This window comes from Papio anubis, chromosome 15 (assembly GCF_008728515.1).
Source record: "Papio anubis isolate 15944 chromosome 15, Panubis1.0, whole genome shotgun sequence".
In the NCBI taxonomy this organism is placed as follows: Eukaryota; Metazoa; Chordata; class Mammalia; order Primates; family Cercopithecidae; genus Papio; species Papio anubis.
Genome location: NC_044990.1, coordinates 84,766,597 through 84,791,182, shown reverse-complemented (window position 1 = coordinate 84,791,182; position 24,586 = coordinate 84,766,597). Strand labels below are relative to the sequence as shown.

Genomic DNA, 24,586 nt, shown 5'->3' with positions numbered 1-24,586 from the left:
CATTGTGGGAAGGGCGGCCGGTGCAGCCGCAGCTGCCATCTTAGGGGCGCCTTGCGCTGCGGCTTTCTCGGTGGAGGCGGCCTTCCTGGCAGCGGTAGACGTCGGGAAAAGGCAGAAAGTCCGTTGGCCGACACCTTTCTTTCCTCCGGCCTCTGAAGGACCGCCAGCCCGCGTCCGAAGGCGGAGGCGAGGGGAACTGGCCGCGTGAGGGGCCTGAGGCCAGCGGTTAGAGCGTCGCCCGGAAGGATGGGCCGGTCTCGGAGCCGGAGCTCGTCCCGCTCCAAGCACACTAAGAGCAGCAAGCACAACAAGAAGCGCAGCCGGTCCCGGTCGCGATCCCGGGACAAGGAGCGCGTGCGGAAGCGTTCCAAATCTCGGGAAAGTAAACGGAACCGGCGGCGGGAGTCGCGGTCCCGCTCGCGCTCCACCAACACGGCCGTGTCCCGGCGCGAGCGGGACCGGGAGCGCGCCTCGTCCCCGCCCGACCGCATCGACATCTTCGGGCGCACGGTGAGCAAGCGCAGCAGCCTGGACGAGAAGCAGAAGCGAGAGGAGGAGGAGAAGAAAGCGGAGTTCGAGCGGCAGCGAAAAATGTGAGTGTCCGCGGAGGGATGGACCGGGGCGTGCGGAGAACGGGGCGCTGGGCGAGGGCGTGGGGCCGGGGCGGGACGGCGCGGGCTGGGAGAATGGCGGGGACCGAAAGGGGCTGGGGACCGGGTGCGGGAACGGGCCGGAGAGGCGGCGGCGGGGCCAGCAGGCTTGGCTTTTGGAAGGCCTGGGGTGGGACAGACCCAGGAGTTGTCCGGGAAGAAAATTCGAGGGCTTGAGCAGAAAGGGCTTAAATAGGAGAAGACGATTTTGGCGCGTGAGAGGAGTGGTGTCCCGGAAGTAGGGGTGGAGTTCGGAGTGAGGTCGGAGAGCTGCGTCGGCTAGTGAGGCTGGGAGAGCTGGCCTGCAGATGTGAAGGGTGGTGAGCGTTTGCTGGTCGGCTTGAGAAGAAGAGAGAAGGGAGTTAACCTTTGAGATGCGAATCACAGCTGGCCAGAAGCATTCTTCTATTGAAGCTCAAATTTGGGACAGAACTTAAGTGCTCCCGAGAATCATACACTTTAGGTGGTCCGCCAGAAAAATGCATTTTCACTTTAGTGTATTCCTATTGTTAAGGTGTCTGGATTGCTTTTTTCCCCTTGAGCCTACACCCTTACCCCTTTCTTGAGATGTTAAAAAAAAAAAAAAGGCACAGACCTTAAGTGTACACTGCGATGAGTTTTTTTGGCATTTGAATTCACCTGTGTAATCACCATCCCAAAGCCTACCCTTTTTTAAACTTGCTTTCTATTTCTCTAGCAAACACGTGGAGTTTTGTTGTTTCCCTTGCACTGTACTTCTTCAGAAAACACTGGAATAGTTGCTTTCGTTTTGGCGTTGCTCACATGAAGAATAGTGAAAACTAGAGTTACAATGTGTTTCCGAAAATGTCAGCTCTCAAGTATTTCTGGCTATGAAAGTAGATGTGGATAAATAATCCCAAACTACAGGAACTTTTGAGTTTTAAAGTTTAGGGATTTGTTGTGTGTTTTGCTTTAAGATCATCATACTTTGATGCTCTGGGTATTCAGTTCCCAAAAACCACATTGAAAAGTAGATTTGAACAGTCCTACTAACTGCCTATTTAACCAGCCATACTTGGTCAGTTTGGTCAGTTCTTCAGTGAATATTTAGAAAGTGCTCATGAAGCAAGAACGTTACTGAATTTATGATTTTCTCGAGGCGAGTTTATGTGTACTGAATTGTCCGTAGGGTTTGTAGTTTTCTGTAGTTGCGTTTGTGTTAGGTAGATTTTCCAGCACACATACAGCTTGTTCTAAAATAAAGTTACTAAAAGGTAGGACTGGAGCACTAATACTACAGAGGAAGCTGTACCTGGAGCTGTTTTGCTTCCAACATTCCTTTAAAACACATGCAACACTCATTTTTCCTATACTTAGAACTGTCAGTGATGTATATGAAAACAAAGGTAAAGTAATTATTTCAGATTAAACCTTGATTTTGTAGAATCCAACTTTTGGGTCTGCAACAAGGCCCTTAGCTGTAAAGTTCTCAAATAGCTATCAATAGATGGATGTATAAAAAGTTACCTAAGACATTGCTGAGATAATTTCTTCATGTGAAAACAAAGGAGTCCTCCATAGAGGAATGACTTGCCTTTCATTAGAAAGCTAAGATTTGTAGGAAAAATGAAAAGAAACTTGGTATGCAAAGAATAAATAGAAGCATTTAGCAGGCTTCACATGGATAGCAGAGAAGAAATTCAGGAATGAAATATGGCAGATAGAGGCTGTATGATTCTCTGGTTTGAGAGAAGACACAAACTGCCAATAGTATTTAGGAGGGAGAAGGGGCCAGGGCCAGCAGCCACCTGTATCCTAAATTCCTCGGTGCCGTGCAATAGGCGTTACTTAATATATTCTAATGCCTTGGAAGCAATGCAAAAGAAACAGTGGAAAGACTTAAGTATTGGAGCTTTGGGAATGGAAGGAAATAGTTTTCAGTCTACATATCCTGTTGGTTAGTTTATTCATTTAACTGATGTTTATTGAGCATTTAATAAGTGCCAGGCACTGTGCTAAGTGCTGTTAATATAAAAATGATTGGCCCTTCTCCAAGAGCTTGATCTAGCTCAAAGACAGATCATTAAATAGGCAATAATACAATGTAGTAAATTTAGTGACAGTAATAATGAACTGTGTAAAGGAAGTATCCTGTAGGGTGGAGGAGATAAGACTATGACAATGACAGGCAAAGTATAGGACATATGTGGAGCACAGAAAAGAGCCTCCTCCCCCGACTCCTGCCAAAATAGAGGAAATGGTCTCAAAAGTGGAATAATCAGGTGACTGTTGACTTAGAACACGAAGTTCTATAAATATTTAAGTCATGGAGTGACTGGAGAGGTAAATAGAGGTAAATAGAGTTGTTTTATGTCATGTTAAAGAGCTTGGATTTCATCGTAGAAACAGGAAGGATTTTAAGCAGGTAAATGACAGGGTGCCTTTTTTGTTTTGATTGTTGTATAGGATGGAAAGTAAGAGGTGGGTACAGAAGTTTACACAGGAGTAGTGAGGATGGTTGTCGGAATGGAAAAGAGGGACAGATTTAAGGAACATTCAGGGTATATTAAATGGAATGTGGGACTTCAGAAAAAGAATGTTGATTCTCATGTTTATAGTGTGGCTATTGCAACTCATCTACCAAATGTTTCAGTAACAACCGTGTGGCAGGTACTGGTAAAAATGTCAGAAACTTTGTGAATAGCGAATATGGGAGAGGGAAAGGGAGTAAGAGAATGGTGCCTCCACTGTGAGCACTGGTTTTGGATACATTGTACTGAGTTTATCCAGAGTTGATCATGTGAGACTGAAGCCTAGCTAAGAGGGGCTTCTCTGAAAGTCAGTGAAACCTTGAGAGTATATGGAATGACCCACGGAGAGTGTGGAGAGAGGAGAGCGGTTCATTCAAGGGACTGAAAGAACCTGAGGACATGCCTGTATTTGCAATTGGGAAGAGGGAGAAAAGCCCATGGTGGAAGCGGAAAGGAATATGGTAAGAATGCATAATGTCAGGTGCCCTTTCAAGAGGTCTACTTAGATGGAATGAGACTGTAAAATAAGAATCAACCGCTGGGTTTAGCTAATTAGGAATTCTTTGGTAAGATTGGAAACCTTATCCACTTACAATTCTGAGTTGTTGAATAAATCACCTACCTCTAATCTCTTGCTTATTGTGAAAATTGGAAATAGTGTATTTAAAGTAGGTGATACTTGGCATATAATAGTTCCCAAGAAGTAATGTTATTTAATGTAACTTACTTACATGGAGCCAGACCAAGCCTGATGAATTTAAGAAGTGATCTTACAAGTTGTAATCTTGATGCTTAAAAGGTAGGCCTTTACATTTTTTAAGACCTTTGCCATCAATTTTGAATAGGCAATTCACATGGTTCAAAATTCAGTTCAAAAGATCTTCCTCTCATCCCTGTGTCCCAGCCATTCAGTGTGGTTCTTCTCACCCCTCCCCCACACCAGTAGCACCATTTTCTTAAATGCTCTTTTGAGATGGTGCATGCATGTTGTATTAACTGTTGAAAAAATAGACAACTGAAAATGTGCAGCAAATCAGGAAAATGTTAATGGCATAGTAACTTACTCTAGCCTGGGATGTCTAGGTTCCGATATCCTCTGTGTTCAACTGGATGACAGATAAAGAGCCTTCTAAATTAGAGTGTCTACACTGAACTGGGATCTATATGAGTGATTCTTAGAATTCTTGGACAGTTTATTGTGAGAGCAAAGAAGAGCTTTTAGGAGAAAATTGAGTATATGAAGCCGCATATTTTTGGAGGTTAAGGCTCTGACAGAACATTAAGGCATAAGACCTAGTTGATGTTAAGAATATGTATTTATTTATTTATTATTTTTGTAGAGACAGAGTTTCACTGTGTTTCCCAGGCTGATCCTGAACTCCTGGGCTCAAAGAATCCTTCTCCCTCAGCTTCCCAAAGTGCTGGGATTACAGGTGTGAGCCACTGTGCCTGGCCTATAGTTTTTTCTTTCTTTCTTTCTTTGGTAGTTAAATCTGTGTGCTTGTCTTTGCCTCTCTCATTTGTCCTGCAGAAACCAATATAGGGTAGTAGTATAGTGCTTGCTTGAGATCATTAGCTTTGGCATCTACATAGGTTCAGAGAAACAGCTCGGCAACATCCAGTGTGCGTGAGTCCAGAAACTTAAGCTCCTTGTTCTTAGTTGCCACAGTAAAAATGAGATACATACCCAATGCATAGGAATAATTATGTGATTTAAATGATTATATGGTATATAAAGCTTTCGGCACAATATTATATGTTACTTATTAAGTAATAAGTAAATGCTGTTTGCTAGTAATTATTAAGCGATTCCTAGAAGTAAGCCCCTAGGATTGAGCTCCTACGTTTTAAAGATGTTTTAAAATAATGGTGTCAGTGACTCTGTATGGAGTAATACTCTTAACAGTGATGAGGTGCTATAGCCTTACTGTTTTGTTTTTAATCGTTAGCATTTTAAAGTTCATTGTGACTAGTCTTTTTAAAATACCTGAGAGCACAGATAAAGTGGAACCTAGTATTACACCATTTCCATTGGAAACCTGGAAGATCTTGATTTAATGCTTCCATCAGTATAGCATATTATTGGCAGGAGAATGGATATTCAGCAGAGAAGCATGAGGAAAACATTAGAGAAAAGAACATCATGAGGGTGACAACTATGGCAAGGGTTTTAAGGAGTGAATAGGCTGTTAGGTGATACCTATTTTGCAAGACACTAATGACCCACTCAGGAAAATTCAATGCCTCTTATGGGAGTAGACATAATAGTGGTTTTATCGTTGATTATGATGATAAATTTGCCGTCAGTAAAGATGAACTCATGCTTAATTCAGTTGTATATGTGCTCATTGGTTTGCTGAATTCAGTGTATGGCGAGGGCATAAAATTGAGCTTTCCATCAGCACTGGTTCTAAAATTTGATTTAAAATTTTTTTTCTGATTACTGAAGTAGCATTAATTTTACCAAGAAAAACAGCGAAGTTATGTTCTTGCTAACACTTGAAGGCAAACAGTTTTGGTGTGGAACCCATAACCTTGCCTGTTGCAAAGCTTAGTTTTCATGTTCGGATGCCTTGCAGTTCCTCCAGGAAAAAAGGGAGATAAGCAGCTTTGTGAGAAACTGCACTAGGTCATTCATTTCTCATTCTCCAGTGTTTCAGTTGAGCATGGGACTTTCCACTTGCCCCCTCCCTGTGGGCTATAAAGTCGCTGAGCTGTAGTTAGATTTGACTCCTTAGCAGCATAGCAGCCCACGGCCTGCCTGTACTGCCTGTTATATGGGCCCTCTGGTTTGATGTCATCAGTGGAAATAGAAGCAGGGAACTGACAACATTCTGATTTGGCTTTTGCTGTAAGTAAATTTATTTGGCTCATTTTCTGCTTACTGGCCAAAGCTATGGAAATGAGGCCCTGTTAGCCACTGCACTTCTGCTGAGGGATGGCTTGACTGCCAAAAATAACCTTGAGTATGTATCAGTTCTCTTCCACCTTCGTCAAATTCTTAAGTTGGCAACTTTTTACTCCTAGGGCCTTCTTTCTACTTTGTGTGGAGTTTTAATTGGAACTGTGTTACTTTATCCTTTTTTTAAATAGTACTATGATCCACTTAGTATTGCTAGTTACAAGTCACATCGTACTGGCTTTGAAATTTTAAATATTAAGTTTCTTCTTAGGCTTCTCTACATTTACTAATTTCAGAAGAACCAACTAGCAAAAGTGTGTGTACACACACTTTATTATGAGAAATTTACATATACGCAAAGGTAGATTACTATTATTATTGTGTACTCATTATCCAGATTCAACAGTTGTCAGCCTTATTTCATTGATTAGTTCTCTTTCCCTTTGGATGAAGTAGAGAAACAACATTTTATATTGAAATGTGGTTTAATTTCTATTGAAGTTGCCATCTGGTTTCCTTTGGTGATTGATTTTTTTAGTGTTGGGGAAGATACCTGCTCTCTTACTGAGCTGCTGTAGATAAAGGCTTATTGAAACCACTCGAATACTGTATTTAATTGGAAGTTAAGGAAAAGGAGCATAGTTAAGTCTTAGGCTTTCATACCTTTTTTTAAGAAAACTTAGTTTTGGAAGGGAAAAGGGAAATATTTAAGAAACAACAACAGAGTCCTGAGAATGGGTGTTGCAAACGTCTAGGACCTTAAAGGTACTTTCTCTAGTACCTACTGTCTCCTTGACAGAAGAATGTAGAGGATAAATGTAGAAACTGAAATGAATCCGATTGTTTAAGACACATTGGTGTTAGTGTGTTATCACTGTGAATAAGTAACAGGAGTTGAAAATGAGAGCCCTTGGGTGAGAATTGAGTCATCCTGAAGAATAGAGTTAAGTTGAAGTGGATTGGGGTATTTAAAGGTCACTTAGAAACGATAAAGTCTTTACTAAACAGGTAAATTGAATGACTCTCATATATATGTATGTCAATTGAGTCATCAAAAGATAAAGGTTGTGGGTTTTATTTAATTTTGAGGGTTGTGAGAAAGTTGGAACGTGAATCGGCCTCTGAAGATTTAGATTTACTGCAAGAGCCTCAGAATTTATTCATTCAGCACAAATTATTGTCTCAGAGTGCTATTAAGTAGAAATAGTGTGAACAATATATGCAATATAAAAATTTTTAGTAGTCACATTAAGAAATCGATGAAATTATAGTGTATATTTTTATCCAAAATATAATTTTTAACACACAAATAAAAATAGGAGATCATTTATATTCTTTTTCTTCACACTAAATTTCAGTTCGGACCAGACACGTGACCAGTGGCTATCACTGAATATCATTGGTATAAAATGTACAGAATTTCCACAGTGGTGCCTTGATGAATGTCAGTAATTTCAGCACAGCATTTTATTTTGAGTAAATTGGTTTATAATATCAAAATGGGATTGGAGTAATTAAAACTGTAGTATCATGCTTTATTGAACTTTTTCTGGTAATAAAAATATATTTTTACCCACTTTCGTATTTCTGGAGGAGCTTTTAATTGAAAATCAATTAGCAAAAGGAAGAAAAGACAGTAGGAACTATAAAGCTAAAGAACTTCAGTTCAAAACTTAAGTTGGTCATAATTTCAGTGAAAACTACGCACTATTACTCCAGCAGTCTGAATCTCTTCAGTCTGTGTGTGTTCTCTCTTTGCTTAGCGGGAAATGAATTCAGCCAGTCTGAGTTGCCTGCTACGTAATTTCTGCTTACTACTTTGTAAGCCCCAGACGAAGGGATTGGCAAATGAGCAAATCTATATATTTTAACAACTTGTCCTCTGATTATAAAGTCGATAACAAGTAATTTTCTGTGTCATATTTATCGTTCCTAAATTAAAACTAATGAATTAGGCTTTTTGTATATACCAGTTCTCCTGTATTTAGAATATGATAAAGGAAAAAAAGATTTTATATTCATTTGAATTTCTGTATTAGTTAACATCTTGGCATCTGTCATTTCCTTAAATGTGACGTGAAAATGAATTCTGAAAAAATCACTGAATAATATCAGGCTCAATGGCTTGATAGACTTAAAACTAGTTTTGTTTAAATTTATAGTTTTAAAAATAAATATCTAACTCGTTTTTTTCGCTTTGTTTGCTAGTCGACAGCAGGAAATAGAAGAAAAACTCATCGAGGAAGAAACAGCACGAAGAGTGGAAGAATTGGTGGCAAAAAGGGTGGAGGAAGAACTGGAGAAAAGGAAGGATGAAATTGAACGAGAAGTTCTCCGAAGGGTGGAGGAAGCCAAACGCATCATGGAAAAGCAGTTGCTCGAAGAACTCGAGCGACAGAGACAAGCTGAGCTTGCAGCACAAAAAGCTAGAGAGGTAACGCTCGGTCGTTTGGAAAGTAGAGACAGTCCATGGCAAAACTTTCAGTGTTGGGTTCTGCCTCCTGCTCAGTTCAGAAAGAGATGGAATACAGACTATCTAATTCCTTTCTCGTCTAAACTTAACATTGCTGCGAAAGTTAATTTTTTAGCCTATTCAGAAGTGCTGACTGATAACTTAAAAGTTGGAAGCTTTCATAAAACCTATTCAAGGATACTTTTTGATTTAATGGAACTGGCTATTTGAGAAGTGTTTGAAACTTTTGCCATGGCTGCAGGACTTACATTCTTTTTTGGGAGGACGGTGGGGAGACAGGGAGTGGTAAAGGGAAAAGGTTAAAAATCCACCTGTGGTTGTATATTCTTCTGTTCTATCACTCTGTTACCTAGACTGTGAGAGGCTTTTGCCTTCAGTCAGATTAAAAAGAGCAGGGCCTAACATTGAGTGATAGCACCTGCTTTGATAAATAGGTTTTCTCACTCTTCTTTTTTTCCTTCTTTTATCCCTCACTCCCTCCCCTAAACCCTGCTTCAGCACAATGGACTAATTCTAGCATTCCGATCATAAGGCCCTCCATTTTCCTAATGTGTTTCAAGGAATCTTTTTAGGAAAAATATCCAGATTATTTATCCACTTTTTTTAGTATCTACTAACAACTCCTTTTTTTCTCTAGAGAGTTATGAAGGAACAGGTTGTCCTTGTCTGGAGTCAAGCTAAACACATGATTTGTTTTATCAGCAGCTGGAGCAGAAGTTGAAAATGTCTTTCTGTGAGACAGTAATTTGCTACTGAAGCTTTATAGCTTGTTTGCACTGATTACTCCAGGATCCAAAAACTTGGTGAAAGTCACTGAAACGCTCAAGGCAAATTACTTTACAGCCCTGAGTGTCTTATCACCATAGTTTGCATACTGAATATGAATCCAGTTGGTGTGTGACGTAGGAAATCCTGTAGTTGTTTTCTTGAACTGAAATATTTGACTCAAAATAATTAAGACTCATTGTCATTTTTCATCTTGGCATTATTGTGGACAAGTTGACATATTAAATCTCTTTGCTTTCTGGTAAGCTTAGCTTTTAAAATGCATTTTCCCTTGTCCTGTCTTTAACTAGATATGCATGCTTATATTTATAGTGGGTTTCACAGACTATAAAATTGAATGTATGAAATTTTTATTTATATCAGTGCTTTTAATAATGAAGATATTTTTGGAGTAATGGTGCTGTCTTGTAGCGAGTTATTAATCATAGTAAGATTTTTTTCTCTTCATTTGCTTTTTTGTTTCATATTAACAATTTTTTTTTACACGGACACAACTCTCTGACAGTCTTTCCAAATATTAAAATCATTTGAATATGTATGCTGTGATCTGAACACTGCCCAAGTCATCAAGCAGTCTTCATACAGTTTGCATTACAAAATCTCATTAAATTCTCCAAGAAAAAAATAAGTTGAAGAATTTTATTTCCTGACCATGCATCCCCTGGATTTCTGAGTTTCAGTTCAGATTGTAGATGACAATATAAGCTGCCTTCCGAAATTGTCAACATCTGAATGTTAAGTCCATTTTCCCCATGGAAGAAGCCCGTAGTTCCATGAAGTATGGATTACCATTTGTATTTTTCACTAACAGTAAATGTATTTTTCTTATTAATTGTTTGCCTTAGGAATGATGAATTACATTTTTTGTTCCTTCTTACCATAAACATCTGCATTCCTCAGCTCAGCCTTCCTTGTATGTTGTTTCTTTATAAATGGTTGAGCTGCTGATGCAGGTATTGCCAAGCTAACAGTACAAATCATTTTAAAGAGGAAGCTGGCGCGTATGGCAGCCGAGGAGCACACTCTGCAGGACACTGGACAAGACAGTAAATATTCAACTTTTAATGCTGATTAAAGGAGTATAGGTAAAGAATACGTAGGTATACATAATTGGTGAGACAAATATTCACTTTATTTATATTTTATATATTATTTTTTTAATTTGGTAAATACTATCCAGTTTTGTAGTTGTCCTTGTTGATTTGTGTGATATTAAAGTATTAGTAATAATTGCCAGGAAACTATCATTAGGGAGGGTTTAGTTGGTTGCTGTTTGGACTGGGAGGGATGATTTAAATTTAGTGCTAGAAACCAATTTTAGTGACTGCACAGTTTATCATTTGTCAGACAGAAGGTAGCTATAAAGCTACCCTGTAAGTCATATCAAAAAAGTTCAGAGGAAGATTAGTAAATATTTATCAATAAAAATAAACATTTTGTTTTTCTAATATCTTAACATATCCTCCCCTTTAGGAGGAAGAACGTGCAAAACGTGAGGAGCTAGAGCGAATACTGGAAGAGAATAACCGAAAAATTGCAGAAGCACAAGCCAAACTGGTAAGTGTAAAGCATTATGTGAAAAGTGTTTTGTATTTTGCTTTATTTCCTTTTTTCAGATTTTGTGGACTTTTGTGCTCTATAATTTGACTTATTTTTGAGGGGGTTCTTTGGACTAACTTTAAAGGCTTTTTGAGTCAAGGATAGAAACAATTGCGATTTTTACTTCCAATCTGGACAGAACTCCAAAATTTGCAGAGATTTTAAAAAACAAGTTTTCTGGGGAAATTGTTTTGTTCTGTATCCCCAGTTTTATTTTTCCTAACCTCGTTCACATTTCTCATATGCCTAAAAAACTAATAGCAACAACAACAAAAGCTTGGGGGTATATTTAAACCACCTGTAATATGCAGCATTTTACTTTGTATTAGTTGGCTTGTTACCAGGAGTAGATAGTATTTGTTTGATAGTAAGTGCACCAGAGTAATTTCCTATTCCTAGTTTATAATCTTAACGAGAAATATAGAGTCTTCGGTGATTATGTAATATAAAAAGATGGGGGTGAGGGGAAGCAAGTTGTAAGCTCCAGTTACGTGGTATAAAGAAATTTTGTGGTTATAAATACACAGAAAAATATCCGGGTGGGTCTAATTCGTTAACGGTGGATCCCATTGAAAGTGGGGATGAATAAGAATGTAAAAAGTTAATATGGGCAGTTGTTTCTAGAGCATCATCTTCTTAAAGATAGTGTCCTCTGGATAAGAGATAAGGCTAGAAATATTCCACATAACTTAGTGAGCATGGCACAATGGATTCTTGATAAATATCACCTGGTATTTGTGAAGGCCATAATGGAATCTATTGGAAAGCTATAATCCACTTTCCCAAAGAAAATCTTAAAATCTGCTACAGTCGAAAAGGCAATAGCAATGTGAAATGGATGAGTCATTCTAAGTGACATTGCTGCATGCTTATGAGTAAGTATGTGATAACTTTTTTTTTTTTTTTTTTAGTGATTCCAGGATTCCATGTAAGGAGAGAACCTCAGTGCAGTTAGGAAGAAGAGGGAAAGTGTACAATCTGAATTTGAGGTTAGAATGTTGAGCTTTGAAGGGTAAAATACACTCTGGTTTCCTCTTTTGTGGATGTTTCAGAAAAGAGGAAAAAATATGGTTGACAGTTAAATCATTGAAGCAAAATTATTGAACAGGTGGAACTAGACCTCCTTTTAGGACATGTTAGAGAGACTGGATAGCTGTGCTGGGTCCATTATGTGGGTGGCCTGGAAGCTTGGTGTGCCCTGCCAAGATCTTGATCCCTTCTGACCCTGTGGTAGCTAGGGATGGCTTGGCCTCCTTACATTATTCTTACAGTCCTCTGTTTTTTGCCCACATGAAAAATAAAAATATGACTTTTGGTGTGTGATCACTGGAAGAAGTATTGGTAGTCATAATGTAATGCTTCTCAAATGGTAGTAAATGTTCAGTTTTTGTTTTTTAATCCCAGTTTGACTCAGACCTCTATTTTGCAAAATACAATTAAGATGAATTACTAGAAAAATGAGGTCGTATTGCTGTAAAAACTTCTAAAACACTTATATTGATTTGTCCTTGTTGGGGATTGATTAGTTTGTACATTGTAAGTGGTCTATGGGCCATGCGTAACATGAGCACTTTTCCAGATCGCACAGATTTAGATTTGATCAGAGTGACACTCTTCTCATTTCGTTTTGTTTTTGAGATGGAGTTTCGCTCTTGTTGCCCAGGCTGAAGTGCAGTGGCGCAGTCTCGGGTCATTGCAGCCTCCACCTCCTGGGTTCAAGCTATTCTCCTGCCTCAGCCTCCTGAATAGCTGAGATTACAGGCACCCACCACCATGCCCGGCTAATTTTTCTATTTTAGTAGGGATGGAGTTTTACCATGTTGATCATGTGGTCTTGAACTCCTAACCTCTGGTGATCCACCCATCTCCGCCTCCCAAAGTGCTGGGATTACAGGTGTGAGCCACCACTTCTGGCCCAGAGTGACACTATTCTGATGGCATGCTTGTGATAAACTTCAGGTAAAAAACATATCTTAGGGAAAAAGAGGCTTGGATTTGAGAAAGTTGAGTAAGAATTAGAACATATTTAACATGTTTGCTTACAGTGTTCAATAAAGTTGGAAGCATAGTGAATTGGTACTGGAGTGTTTTTTTTTTTTTTTTTTTTTTTGATAGAGTCTCCCTCTGTTGCCTAGGCTGGAGTGCAGTGGCACAGTCTCGGCTCACTGCAACCTCCCCTTTCCAGATTCAAGCAGTTCTCCTGCCTCAGCCTCCTGAGTAGCTGAGACTACAGGTGCCCGCCACCACACTCAGCTGCTTTTTGTGTTTTTAGTAGAGACGGGGTTTCAGTACGTTGGCCAGGCTGGTCTCGAACTCTTGACCTTGTAATCCGCCCTCATCGTCCTCCCAAAGCGCTGGGATTACAGGTGTGAGCTACCACGCCTGGCCAAGAAAAGTTTTTTATTTGGTTCTATTGGTAGTCATATGCTGGCAGGAAAAGTAGGGTATTCTTTGTGTAGGAGGAGACAAAAAATGTGTAAAGATGGCAAGGAGGTACACATTGAGGCCCACTTACACTTTTATTGCTTTTTTCCCTCCCTTTCCTCTCAGTTTTGAGCACTATTCTTTAATCTTTGTGTATGTTTGTTGGGAAATATGTAAAATATATTCAAACTCCTATTAAAAGTACTTGATACCATATAAAGCAAGAAGAATTAGAAACATTCTGGCCTCCAGAAAATGATGAAGGATGATCAAAGGTAACTACTAAAATCTGTATTGAGAAAAGCAACTTGATGAAAAAGTAGACAAGCCATTAAGTGCTTTTAAATAATTTAACACATTTTGGAAATAAGGACAACTCCAAAAAAAGTTTGTTACCATGGAAATATTTGGTAAGTGGTATAGGTAGTGTGAGATAATGACGTAATTGCCCTGGGTGGCCTGGGAAACCTTCCTAGAAGAGGTAGTCCCTTGAGCTGAGCCCTGATGGATAGATGGAAGTTCTATTAGAAGGCGGACAAGAGTGTGAGGAAATGAAACAGGGCAAAGGCCTTTGGGGTAGTAGAATAAAACAAAGGCAAGGGCATGGAAACTTGAGATACTGGAAGAAGTAGCTGTAGTAAAGTAGCGGCCATCCAACCTTATGTGTGCTAAGAAGTTTTTGTGGCAAGCGGATTACAGAAAAGACAAGTTGATAATGAAAGTACCCTGGAAGTGGGGAAAGAGATTTCTTAAACATTTTAACTGAAAAAATAATACAATGATGTTACAGATCAGTAAAGACTAATTTCCTAATTAAAAAGGAGATTTGTGCACAGGTAGGATGAGAAGCAGCTACAACAAATTTCTGAAAATGTATCTCAACCTCAGTAGAGAAGCAAAGAAATGTCCCCCTCTTTTCTTTTTCCTTAATAGAAATCCCCTAAAGCCATTGTTTTTCACAGTGTCCTCTGTTGGCAAGGTTATGATACAGAGACCTCTTTACCTGATGATCATGAGAATTTAAATGGGTTATAATGGTTTCAGAAGACAATTAACAGTAAATCAGTAAATATAAAAAAACCTTAATTCTGTGTCTAAGAATTTATCTCATGAGATAGAGTCATTTACAAATGAATTTACATACAAAGATATTCTCAGATTATTTAAAATAGAAGTGTCCATGTTGTTTAATTAATTATTATTATACAATGGATTTTTCTGTAGCCAAATAGTATTTGATAATTCAGGGGAAATACAAAATAGGATGGAGGTAGCTAAATACAAAATTTATATATCCAATATGATCCTTTTATTTTGAGAAACATGTACTTGCACATTTTAAGAGACACACAAATAAGCCAAAATGCTAAAAATAGTTATCCTTAATTGTTAGTCTTATGTGTAACTTTATACTTTTCTTCAGTTTCTACATGCTACAAGTAATGGATATCACTTTTTTGATCACATACAAATAATAGTAAAGAAATTAAAGTCATACTTTTTTTTTTTTATTATACTTTAAGTTCTAGGGTACATGTGGATAACGTGCAGGTTTGTTACATATGTATACTTGTGCCATGTTGGTAGCCTCTTTTGACAAAAGTTCACAGATTGAATCCCGTAATGACTGATAAGGAATGTGATAGCCTAGCCACAAGGAATGTGTTAGCCTAGCCACACGAGCTCACCCATATATGAAAATCATTGTTAAATGCTCTAGTCCATGGCTAGTTACTGTGTTTTTCAATTCCACATTGTGTACCAAGATACTTGGTTTGTCAACAGAGACAAAAAAGTATTAACCAACAAACATACTTTATTTACAAAGTAAAAGCATCCAAATATGACTTGATTTGGCTTTTTGGCAGATTGTTCTTGAGTTAGTGTTGGCGACACATAACTATCTTTAGGTATTTGAAGGGTTGGTAATACAATGGAAAATTTTAATTTTCTTTTGTTAAAAATAGTGCTTAAATTTTTTTTGAAGTCTTCTCCATGGTGTTTTTATGATGTGACTTGGAAAATCTCAAGATACTGTTCCGAAATGTATGTGAACTTTACTTTTCTGGAGAGGGAAACAGACTTAAAAATTGGGGATAGGTTTTGCTATAGAATAAAATACTCTTCCAGAAGGTTGTGTCAGGAGGAGGAAGAATCCTCAAACCATACCCTTGTCAAGATGTGAAAATACAAACCATGCAGCCTGGTTAGTGAATCTGGTGTAAGCACCTAAACTATGATAATAGACTGATAGTTTTTAAATAAAATTTTAGGTAACATACTGGTCAAAGGAAGGACAAATTACTTTTGATGGGAGACGGGGGTGTTTGGGGTTTTAAAGTATATGCAAGTTATACATTCTAGATTTACAGATCTCTTTACTAATGAAATAGTTTTCTTCAGTTGCCAAGTTCATTGTGTTATATACCACTTTGTATTTCACCAGTTTGGTATCTCAGCAGTTTGAGAGAGGAAAATATAGTGCCATGTTTTAAAGTTGCTTATATATCAAATGTGTACCACATACATAAGTTTAAAATTAACCAGAGTGTGCTTTGCAATGGAGAGATGGCTCTGAAAAATGTAAGCAGGGATTTCTTTTAAATGAGTTTGTATAGTAGGCTGAAAAATCCCTTCTGTCCTCTCTCCATGAAAAAGAGTCTATATTCTAATGCCTGGAATTTGAATGTGCCCATATATGACAAGGAGGGCGGGGCTTTTGCAGATGGGATTAAGTATCTGCAATGGGGAGTTTATTCTGGATTATCTGGTGGGCCTTAAATGCCATCACATGTATTCTTTAGAGAGGCAGAGGGAAATTTTAGCATATAGCACAGACAGGAGAAGAAAGCTAAGTAAAGACAGAAGAGAGAGATTTGAAAATGTTGGCTTTGAAGATTGAAGTGATGTAGGCTGAAGCCAAGGAATCTGGCAGCCACCAGAAGCTGTAAGAGACAAGGAGCAGACTCCCCCCTAAAGACTCCAAAAGGAGAGTGGACACCCTGCTGACACCTTGCTTTCAACCCAGTGATACTGATTTCAGACTGCTGGCCTCCAGAATAAATTTATGTTGAACTATTCAGTTTGTGGTAATATGTTACCTAAAAATGTGGAAGTGGTTTTGGAATTGGACAGTGGGTAGAGGCTCCAATTTTGAGTCACATGATAGAAAATGCATACATTGCCTTTAAAGACTGTTGGCAAAAATACGGATTTTAGAGGTGTTTCTGGTTAGGGCTCAGAAGCAAATTAGGAACATACTGTAAACTGCAGGGAAAGAGATCCTTTCTATAAGTAATAGAAAGCTTGGGTGAATTGTGTCCTTCAGTTGTGTGTGAGGCAGAACTTAAAACTTTTTCGTATTTAGCTGAGAAGAATTCTAAGGAAGTGTTGAAGGTGTAGCCTGGTTTCTTCCTGTTTATAGTAAAGTGGCAAGAAGAGCTAAATTGAAGAATGAACTGATAAGTATAGAAAGAAGCACCAGCACTTGATGTTGGGAAAATCTCAGGCTATTCAGATGGCAAAAGATGTTCACTGTTAGAAAAACTGGCTCTGGAAAGAAGGCCAAGGGTATTGCTAGACAACCTTTTGTTTGTGTTGAAGAAACTATGCATGTAACTCATAGGTTCCCGTACTATTTAAGTAAAAGCCAGAAATAGATGAGATTATCCAGGAAATATCTGTGGAGAACCATGTTTAATGATGTGACATGTAGGGGACCTCCAAAGTTTCTGAGAATGTTGTTTCAGCAGAAACTGCCAACTGGGACTGAAAAAGACACATGACATGATGAAGGAAGGTGTTTAGACTCCTGACAGAATCCACGCACATAGGAAAAATGATGTGAAGACAAACACAGAGATTTGAGGATATTGACCTTGGAGTTAAGTGTCCACATACCAAGAAACCTTGGCAGCCACCAGAAGCTGGAAGAGGCAAGGAACGTATTCTCCCCTAGACTCTGTGGTGGAAGTGTATCCCTGCCAACACTTTGATTTTTGTTCCAGTGATACTGATTTTGGACTTCTTGCCTCCATAATAGATTTCATCCAGTTGCAATTTGTCACAGTGGCCACAGGAAATTAACACAGTTGGAAAAAGAATAGGGTATCTTGTAGTAGAGTGATCATTTCTGTAAGTTGAAATGGCACAATACTTAGGAAAAATAAGCCACCAAATGTAAATGTCAAACATTTTAATTTGAAGTGAAGTTTCGGATAAGTCAGATAAGGATTTTCGGAGAGCGAGAGGTTTTTTAATGATTGATAATATAAAAAGCTGGTTGAAGACCTTATGTTAATGTATTTGAGACAGTAATTTTAAAAATAAATTTCTGGACATGAGTGAGTGTATTGACATTGTGAAGGATGGGTTTGTAGGACACAAACTGGAAACACGAAGTCACTGAAGGCCCTTCAAAAGATGGGGCCTTGAATCACCAAAGTAGTAGTTCTTAGAAACTGTAAGAGAGAACTGATAAACTTGGTGAGTGAAGAGGTATGAAAAAGTGGAGACGCAGGGGGGAAGTCTGTTGTAGGAACCAGAAAAGACCCTCCTGATGTAATCATTCCTAATAAACTCATGCCAGGTATCCCCAGGCATTTAAGGAATACTTAGTGCACAAAATAGTGAATGACTAAGACAGAAGAACTGGTGAAAAGAGAGAATGTAGGATACGGAACATTAAAAGAGCCACATCTAGATAATACCTTTATTTGTCAAATTTTAGAACAGAAAGTATAAAGAAAATCCCGAAGCCATCAGATTTTCCTTGGCAAAATTATGCAGTGGTCTCTCCAGAGCTCTCAGGCAGTGCTTTTTGTACATAATATTGCATACCAAGCTCTACCTCAATCACTTCCTCCTTTTGAAACAGTTGTCTTCACTTCAGGTAATGTGGAATCCATGGAGATATTATCTAAGGTTGAAGTTTCAAAAATGATTTGTTATAAATGTCACAAGAGGGGAATTAAGAATAAAAAGGGGTAAAGGGAGTAGGTGGTGATATGAATTTAGATGGTAGCTAATGATATCCCATAATGATGGTTTGTCATATTAGAAACCCTGAGGAGGTAAGCGTGAGAATAAATATGTTGTCACAGGGATGGAGGGGATCCTTGTGTTTCACCCTTCTGTTATTTAACGTCGTACATGGAATACCTTAGAAAAATTTACTGACGTAGTTTACTAAGTGTCAGAACTAATCGTATCAAATATATTTTTTTCATTTTTATTCATTGGTTATCTAAAGTGGGATATACATTTAAAAAGTTATATGGAAGGGAAGATGAATAAAGGAATTAAAATTAGAAATGGCAGAGTGGAGAGTGGATCAGGCTATTTATCTTGGAAGGTTTAAAATGTAGAAATCACATTTCTGAAGAGTGACATAGTTTCTAATTGTGCTGTTTTTCGTCCATTTCTATAATCACTCTTGATAACAAATATTTATATGTTTGGATTTTAAAAATTTTATAAAGTTATGTATATTTCAAATGGAGAATAGATTTCAATATCTCTGCTACAGGGAATGTTGCTAAGGACTGCCTTGATTAAATTTATAGACAGTTTAAGACGGAGAATGCTTATAAAAGTAATCTTTATAAAATCAGTAGATCCTCTGGATAAAGACGGTAGGGCAGAGGCCAGGCGCGATGGCTTATGCCTGTAATCCTAACAATTTGGGAGTCCAAGGCGGGTGGATCACGAGGTCAGGAGATCTAGATCATCCTGGCTAACAAGATGAAACTCCATCTCTACTAAAATACAAACAAATTAGCTGGGCGTGGTGGCACGTGCCCGTGGTCCTAGCTACTCCTGAGGCTGAGGCAGGAGAATCACTTGAACCCGGGAGGCAGAGGTTGCAGTGAGCCGAGATCGTGCCGTTGCACTCCAGCCTTGGCAACAAGAGCAAGACTGTCTAAAACAATAAATAAATAAATAGGGCAGAGGTTACTGGGAGGGGTAAGTAGGCCTTTTGACTATAATGGAACATTTTATTTTTGTGTATTTCTTCTCACCAGTCACTCTTTAGCTTGGGATACAAGGTTGAAAGCCACCTTTGTGATATTGAACAGGGTTATTGGCATAATGGCTAGGAGAGTCTGCCCCAGTGTAATGGTTCTGGTATTGTGGATGTTAGCTTTCTCCTTGGCCTCCAAGCTTTCCACTACATAATCCTTGTGAGTGAGTTGCTTAGTATTATTCATCTGTATAAATATATCCATCCCCAACCCCCCAATGCAAATACTGCTTTCTTGTGCATAAATGTGAAACAAGCGGGAAGAGGAGCAATGGTTGTATTCTCTGGTAAGTAAAGTCATCAGGAAAGAAAAAGTTACTGCAGAGAGAGGGTAGGATTTAGGAACATAACCTAGCAAATAAGGTATAAGGTCATACCACGCTTACAGATGGTGGATGAACAGGACACCAGCTTTTTCACTTGCGAGGCTGTTTTAAAATGAGAGAGGACTGTTTGTGTTTGAATAGTCCCTTCTGTTTTTGTCAAAGTGTAATTAAGATTTATGCTTAGTTTAAAGCCATAGTAGAACAAAATACCAATGTTTGTGTATAGATAGTATATTCACCTCATTTTTAAATAAGTACATTAAATACTTCTAGTAGGCACTGTATGCCTAGCACTGGTGATTAACATTGTTGAGTCGTAGTCCCAGAGAAAATCACCTCCTCTGTACGTACATACATACACACTTTTGCCTTCTGTATTTGTAGACCTAAATGAAGAAACTTGATTCTTTACCCAATCTAAAGTGCAGAATTAGTATTTTCTCTGAAGGAAGTTGCTTTACTTTAAAAATCTTGTTTTTAATTAGGCAAAACCATCACATGGTTCAAATTTTATTTTTTTAGGAAGAGAAACAGTGAAGTCCCTTTACTTTCCCCCCAACCCAATCCCCACATTCCCAACCCCATCTCCAAAAGGTGTACTCAGTTATGAGTTTTTAAAATCTTTTCAGAATGTCTGTAAATGCATATTCAGGCAGATACAAATGCATAATATTTTAGTTCTCCTTTTATTGCACAAAGGTAGCATGTATACATGGAACTTATTTTTTTCATTTAACAGTGTAACTTGGAGATTTTTCCATTGCAGAACATAGAGGCCTCCTTTTTTCCTCTCTTATTTGTTTTTAACAGCTATACAATATTCTGCTTTATATATCTTTAGTAATTTCTCTAATGTACCCCATATTGGTGGATATTTGGGTTTTTTCCCATTCTTTCTATAAACTGTGTTGTAATATGTAACCCTGTAAATATATCAGTTTCGCATGGGTGTAAAACTGGCACATTGCTGTACAAGTATATAATGTAAATTCCAGAAAATGTACTTGGTGGCGTAAAGTATTATGAAGATGTAATTTTGATAGTGTCAGAGTGCTGTTTATATGGTAGCATATGTGTGTTGGTCCAGTTTTTGCTGCTGTAACAGGGTAATTTATAAAAATACTTGGCTCAGGGTTCTGGAAGCTGGGAACCCTAAGAACATGGCACAGGCATCCTGTGAGGTCTTCCCATGGTGGAAAGCATCACATAGAGAGCAAGCTAGACAGACAGGTCCCTAGAGAGAGAGAAAAATGGTAGCCAGACTAATGTTTTTATCAGGAGCCCATTCCCACAGTAACCAACCCACACCCCATTCGGGTGATAACAGAATTAATCCATTCATGAGGATGAACCCCTCATGGCCTAATCACTGCTTAAATGCCCCACATCTTAATACTGTTAACAATGCCCATTAATTCTAGCAGTGAACTTGGGTGACATTGAAACCACAGCAATGTGTTGTCACACTTTGAATTTCTGTCTTATAGGGTAAAAAATTGTATATTTGTAATGTTCATTAGATTTCTCTTACAGATTAAAGTTGTGATGTTCTGCTTTGTGTACCCTCACTCTCCAGGACTCTAGTCTGCTTTTCTAGGGTTGAGTTAGAACCTTAGAAGAAAGTGAACCTGAGTAATTATATTGATAAAATGTTTCTTAGGCACATGCACACATGCAAAGAGCCCTTATTACATCTTGATTCAGTTGCACACACTAAGCTCTTATCCCAAATTTGTGATGATTTATGAAAACTGGATAAAGTGATTGGCATATGAATTCACTAATGATGTCTGGAAGCAGGTAATTCTTTGTGTTGTAATATCAGTGACAGCCTAAGGAAGAGAGTGGCTATTTGAAATAGATTCTGATGTACAGGTAGGATTTCCATAGAAGGAAAGAATGGCATGAGCAAAAGATGGGGGAACAAGATAGAAAGGAGAATTTAGAAGAGGAGTAGAAACAAAGCTGGAGCCAGGTAATAGAAAATCTTAAGTCTTAGAGAAACATTATACTTTAGGAAGTTAAGCTGTATGCCATGTATGCCATGGACAGTGGATATCGTTGGAAATTTGAGGACACGAGTGAGCGAGCAATGGTCTAGAAAGGTGAGTCTGGCAGTACCGTGTAGGATGGGTTGAAGGACACACTGGAAACAGGGGCACCATTTTAGATGCACAAAAGATATGTGGCCCTAAACTGTCATGCTGGCAAAAGAAATGAAAATAAACTCTAGTCAGAGAATATAAAACAAGAATTAATAAACTTGACTGAAGAAGGAAGAGATGAAACAAAGCTACAGAATTTGAGTGGCAGAAGAGAAAATGTAAAGGGCAGATTTATTTTAAGGATAAAGTGGAAGAATTTAAATCTTAAACGTGTTGAATTTTGAAGCAAGTCCTAGGTCTCCCGGGTGGATGTGTCCAGTAGCTAGGTATAAATGTAGCATAGGAAAATTGTTTTAGAGAGCTGTGTTTTAAAGATGCATTTTAGCTCTCTGTGGATTTTCCACCTTGGTCACTTGCCAGATTCTCTCACTGCTTGTAATTCTGATCTTTGTTATCTCTGACCTTACTTGACTGCTGTTGATTTGTTCCAACACTTGTCTTTTTAGTCTATGCCACATTGCTGTCTAAACTTCTTTGTGTTCTTCTCTTTTTGCTACTTAAGATAAAATTTAAACATTTTGTGTTGCATAGCGGAGTCCTGTTACCTTTTCCATCTTCCTTTGCCGTAAAGCCTATAATCCAGTCACATCACACTTTATTTAAAAAAAAAAAAAAAATTATCATTGGAGACAAAAGAAGTGATTGTGTGGAAAACCTTAGTGTGTGGCATTAGAGAATGTATCGAAAGAGAACATTTTTAAAGGAATTAAGTGAACAAAATAATTTATTTAAATAAAGGGAAAAGTCACTGAATTTAATAGATTTTGACCATACAGAAGATAATTTTAGTAGAATAATGGAGATGGAAGCAATGATCTAAAGTTTGACTTTGGATGGGAGGAATAGGTAGGCAGCTCAAAGGATGCGGTGAACACAGAAGGGAAAAACGATAAATCATGATAACTGATACTAAAAACTCCAGAGTTAGAACATGCTTTCTCAACTTTGGCACTGATTAGATCATTCTTGGTTGTGGGAGCTGTCTTCTCCATTATAGGATGTGTAGCATTGTCCCAGTCTTCTACCTGCTGGATGCCAGGAGCCATTCCCATTTGTGGCAGCCAGAATCATCTCCATGCATTGCCTAATGCCCCCTTGGGGAGGGGATTAAAATTGTGCTTGGTTGAGAATTGAAGATGTGTGTATGGTATCTATCTAGGAAGCGTGAGAAGGGCCTGACTTCGGTAAATAGGGGAATCTGTAGAAGAATGCAGGAAAGAAGTCGCTTGACATGGAAGGAGTTGAAGGCACTGCAGGAGTGGAATCAGTTATACCAGTGTCCCTTTGAAGTTTGATAGTACTTTATAGTTAGGTCAGAAGGTTTTCTAATATTTTTCTTCAGGTAATTGGGTCTGTGGTGTTTCTTGGTTGTCTACTGATACTATAATATAGTCCCTTTTTTTTCAGCATGATTTGACCACACAAACAAAAAGCCCAAGTGGAGATTTTTTCCTGTGTTTTTGTTTTTTTGTTTGTATGTATGTCCTTCTAACTATAAATATGGTAATTGGTAGATAACCTGCTCTTTGAGTAAATCTGTGCCTTGGTTTATAAGTAACAATCTATTAATCTGGTAGACTGAAGTTAGAGATAAAAATAGGTATAGAACAAAATCTGTCATGATCTCAACATGTGATTTGTGGAAATTAATTTCTATTTCCCAATGTATAAGTGCTTTTCCATAATTTGTTCATTTGTTTTCATTAAAAATGAAAGAAAATGTAGATATAATTAATAAAGGGTTCTCTTTTAATTCTTTTTTCTTTACCACTTAAACTCTATGACCTTAGTCAGATTTTATGACACATGCCATTGTGTGTGAGTTGTCACCTCATAACTAAAATATTGAGAAGGCATAGAATTCATAGAAAGTCCTTGTTTTTACCCCTTTTTTTTTGCATTTGCATTAAAATTTTTTTTGTAGATACATAACAGATACACCTGTTGTGGGGGTACATATGATAATTTTTAATACATTTCTATAATTAATGTTTACTTTTAACTTTCAGGCCGAAGAACAGTTGAGAATTGTTGAAGAACAAAGAAAGATTCATGAGGAAAGGATGAAACTAGAACAAGAACGGCAACGTCAACAAAAAGAAGAACAAAAAATTATCCTGGGCAAGGGGAAGTCCAGGCCAAAACTGTCCTTCTCATTAAAAACCCAGGATTAAATTGCAAACTCTGAACTTTTTACAAAGAAAAAATGGAAAAACTTTGTATGGTAGCTTCATGTTGAAGTGGTTTTTTGTTTTTGTTTTTGTTTTCGTTTTTTTAATTTGTAAAATCTGGAAATTTAGCTTGTTCTAATAGGGGCTATGCTCTGCAATTCCCTTTTTTTTTTTTTTTTTTTTTTCTTTTTTTTTTTTTCAATTTGTCAAATCTTTATTTTTTTTTTTTTTTTATGGGGGCTTTTCTTTTTTTTTCCTTTTTTTTTTTTTTTTTTTTTTTCTTCTCTTTCCTTCCACTAAGTCAAATCCTTATCAGATCATTGTTGTCTTCTAAAGAGTGACATATTTTTCACCTGTTTGGATTCTATATTAGTGGTCTGAGGAAGAGCAGATCACATTGTAAAACTATGGATGGTCTGATAAGGCTTTTACTGACCCCACTGACTTCAGAGTTATACTCTGCTACATCATAATGCTGGTTTTGCTGACTTTTTGTTTTTTTATATATTTATAAAAAAAGAAAAAGTTGGTGATTGCATTGGGAAATTCCCAGGGTATTACTGGACCTATGTGGTG

General features: G+C 38.0%; 1 protein-coding gene across 4 annotated transcripts; it reads left to right on the top strand.

Moving 5' to 3' along the window:
• On the top strand, positions 1 to 24,046 carry ARGLU1 (arginine and glutamate rich 1). 4 transcript variants are annotated; one of them, XR_002518537.2, is made up of 4 exons: positions 1 to 593; positions 8,253 to 8,478; positions 10,292 to 10,860; positions 23,849 to 24,046. XR_002518537.2 is itself a non-coding variant. In XM_009192211.4 (4 exons), the coding sequence occupies exons 1-4, from the start codon at positions 247 to 249 to the stop codon at positions 11,814 to 11,816; spliced, it is 660 nt and encodes a 219-aa protein (XP_009190475.1). In that variant the 5' UTR covers positions 1 to 246; the 3' UTR covers positions 11,817 to 12,592. The 4 variants fall into 4 exon arrangements, 2 of the variants coding, with proteins under 2 accessions (XP_009190475.1, XP_003914108.1); XM_009192211.4 differs by lacking the exon at positions 23,849 to 24,046 and adding an exon at positions 11,814 to 12,592 and having other exon boundaries at positions 10,777 to 10,860; XR_002518536.2 differs by having other exon boundaries at positions 2 to 593; positions 8,253 to 10,349; positions 10,777 to 10,860; positions 23,849 to 23,882.
• The last annotated feature ends 540 nt before the right edge of the window (positions 24,047 to 24,586 follow it).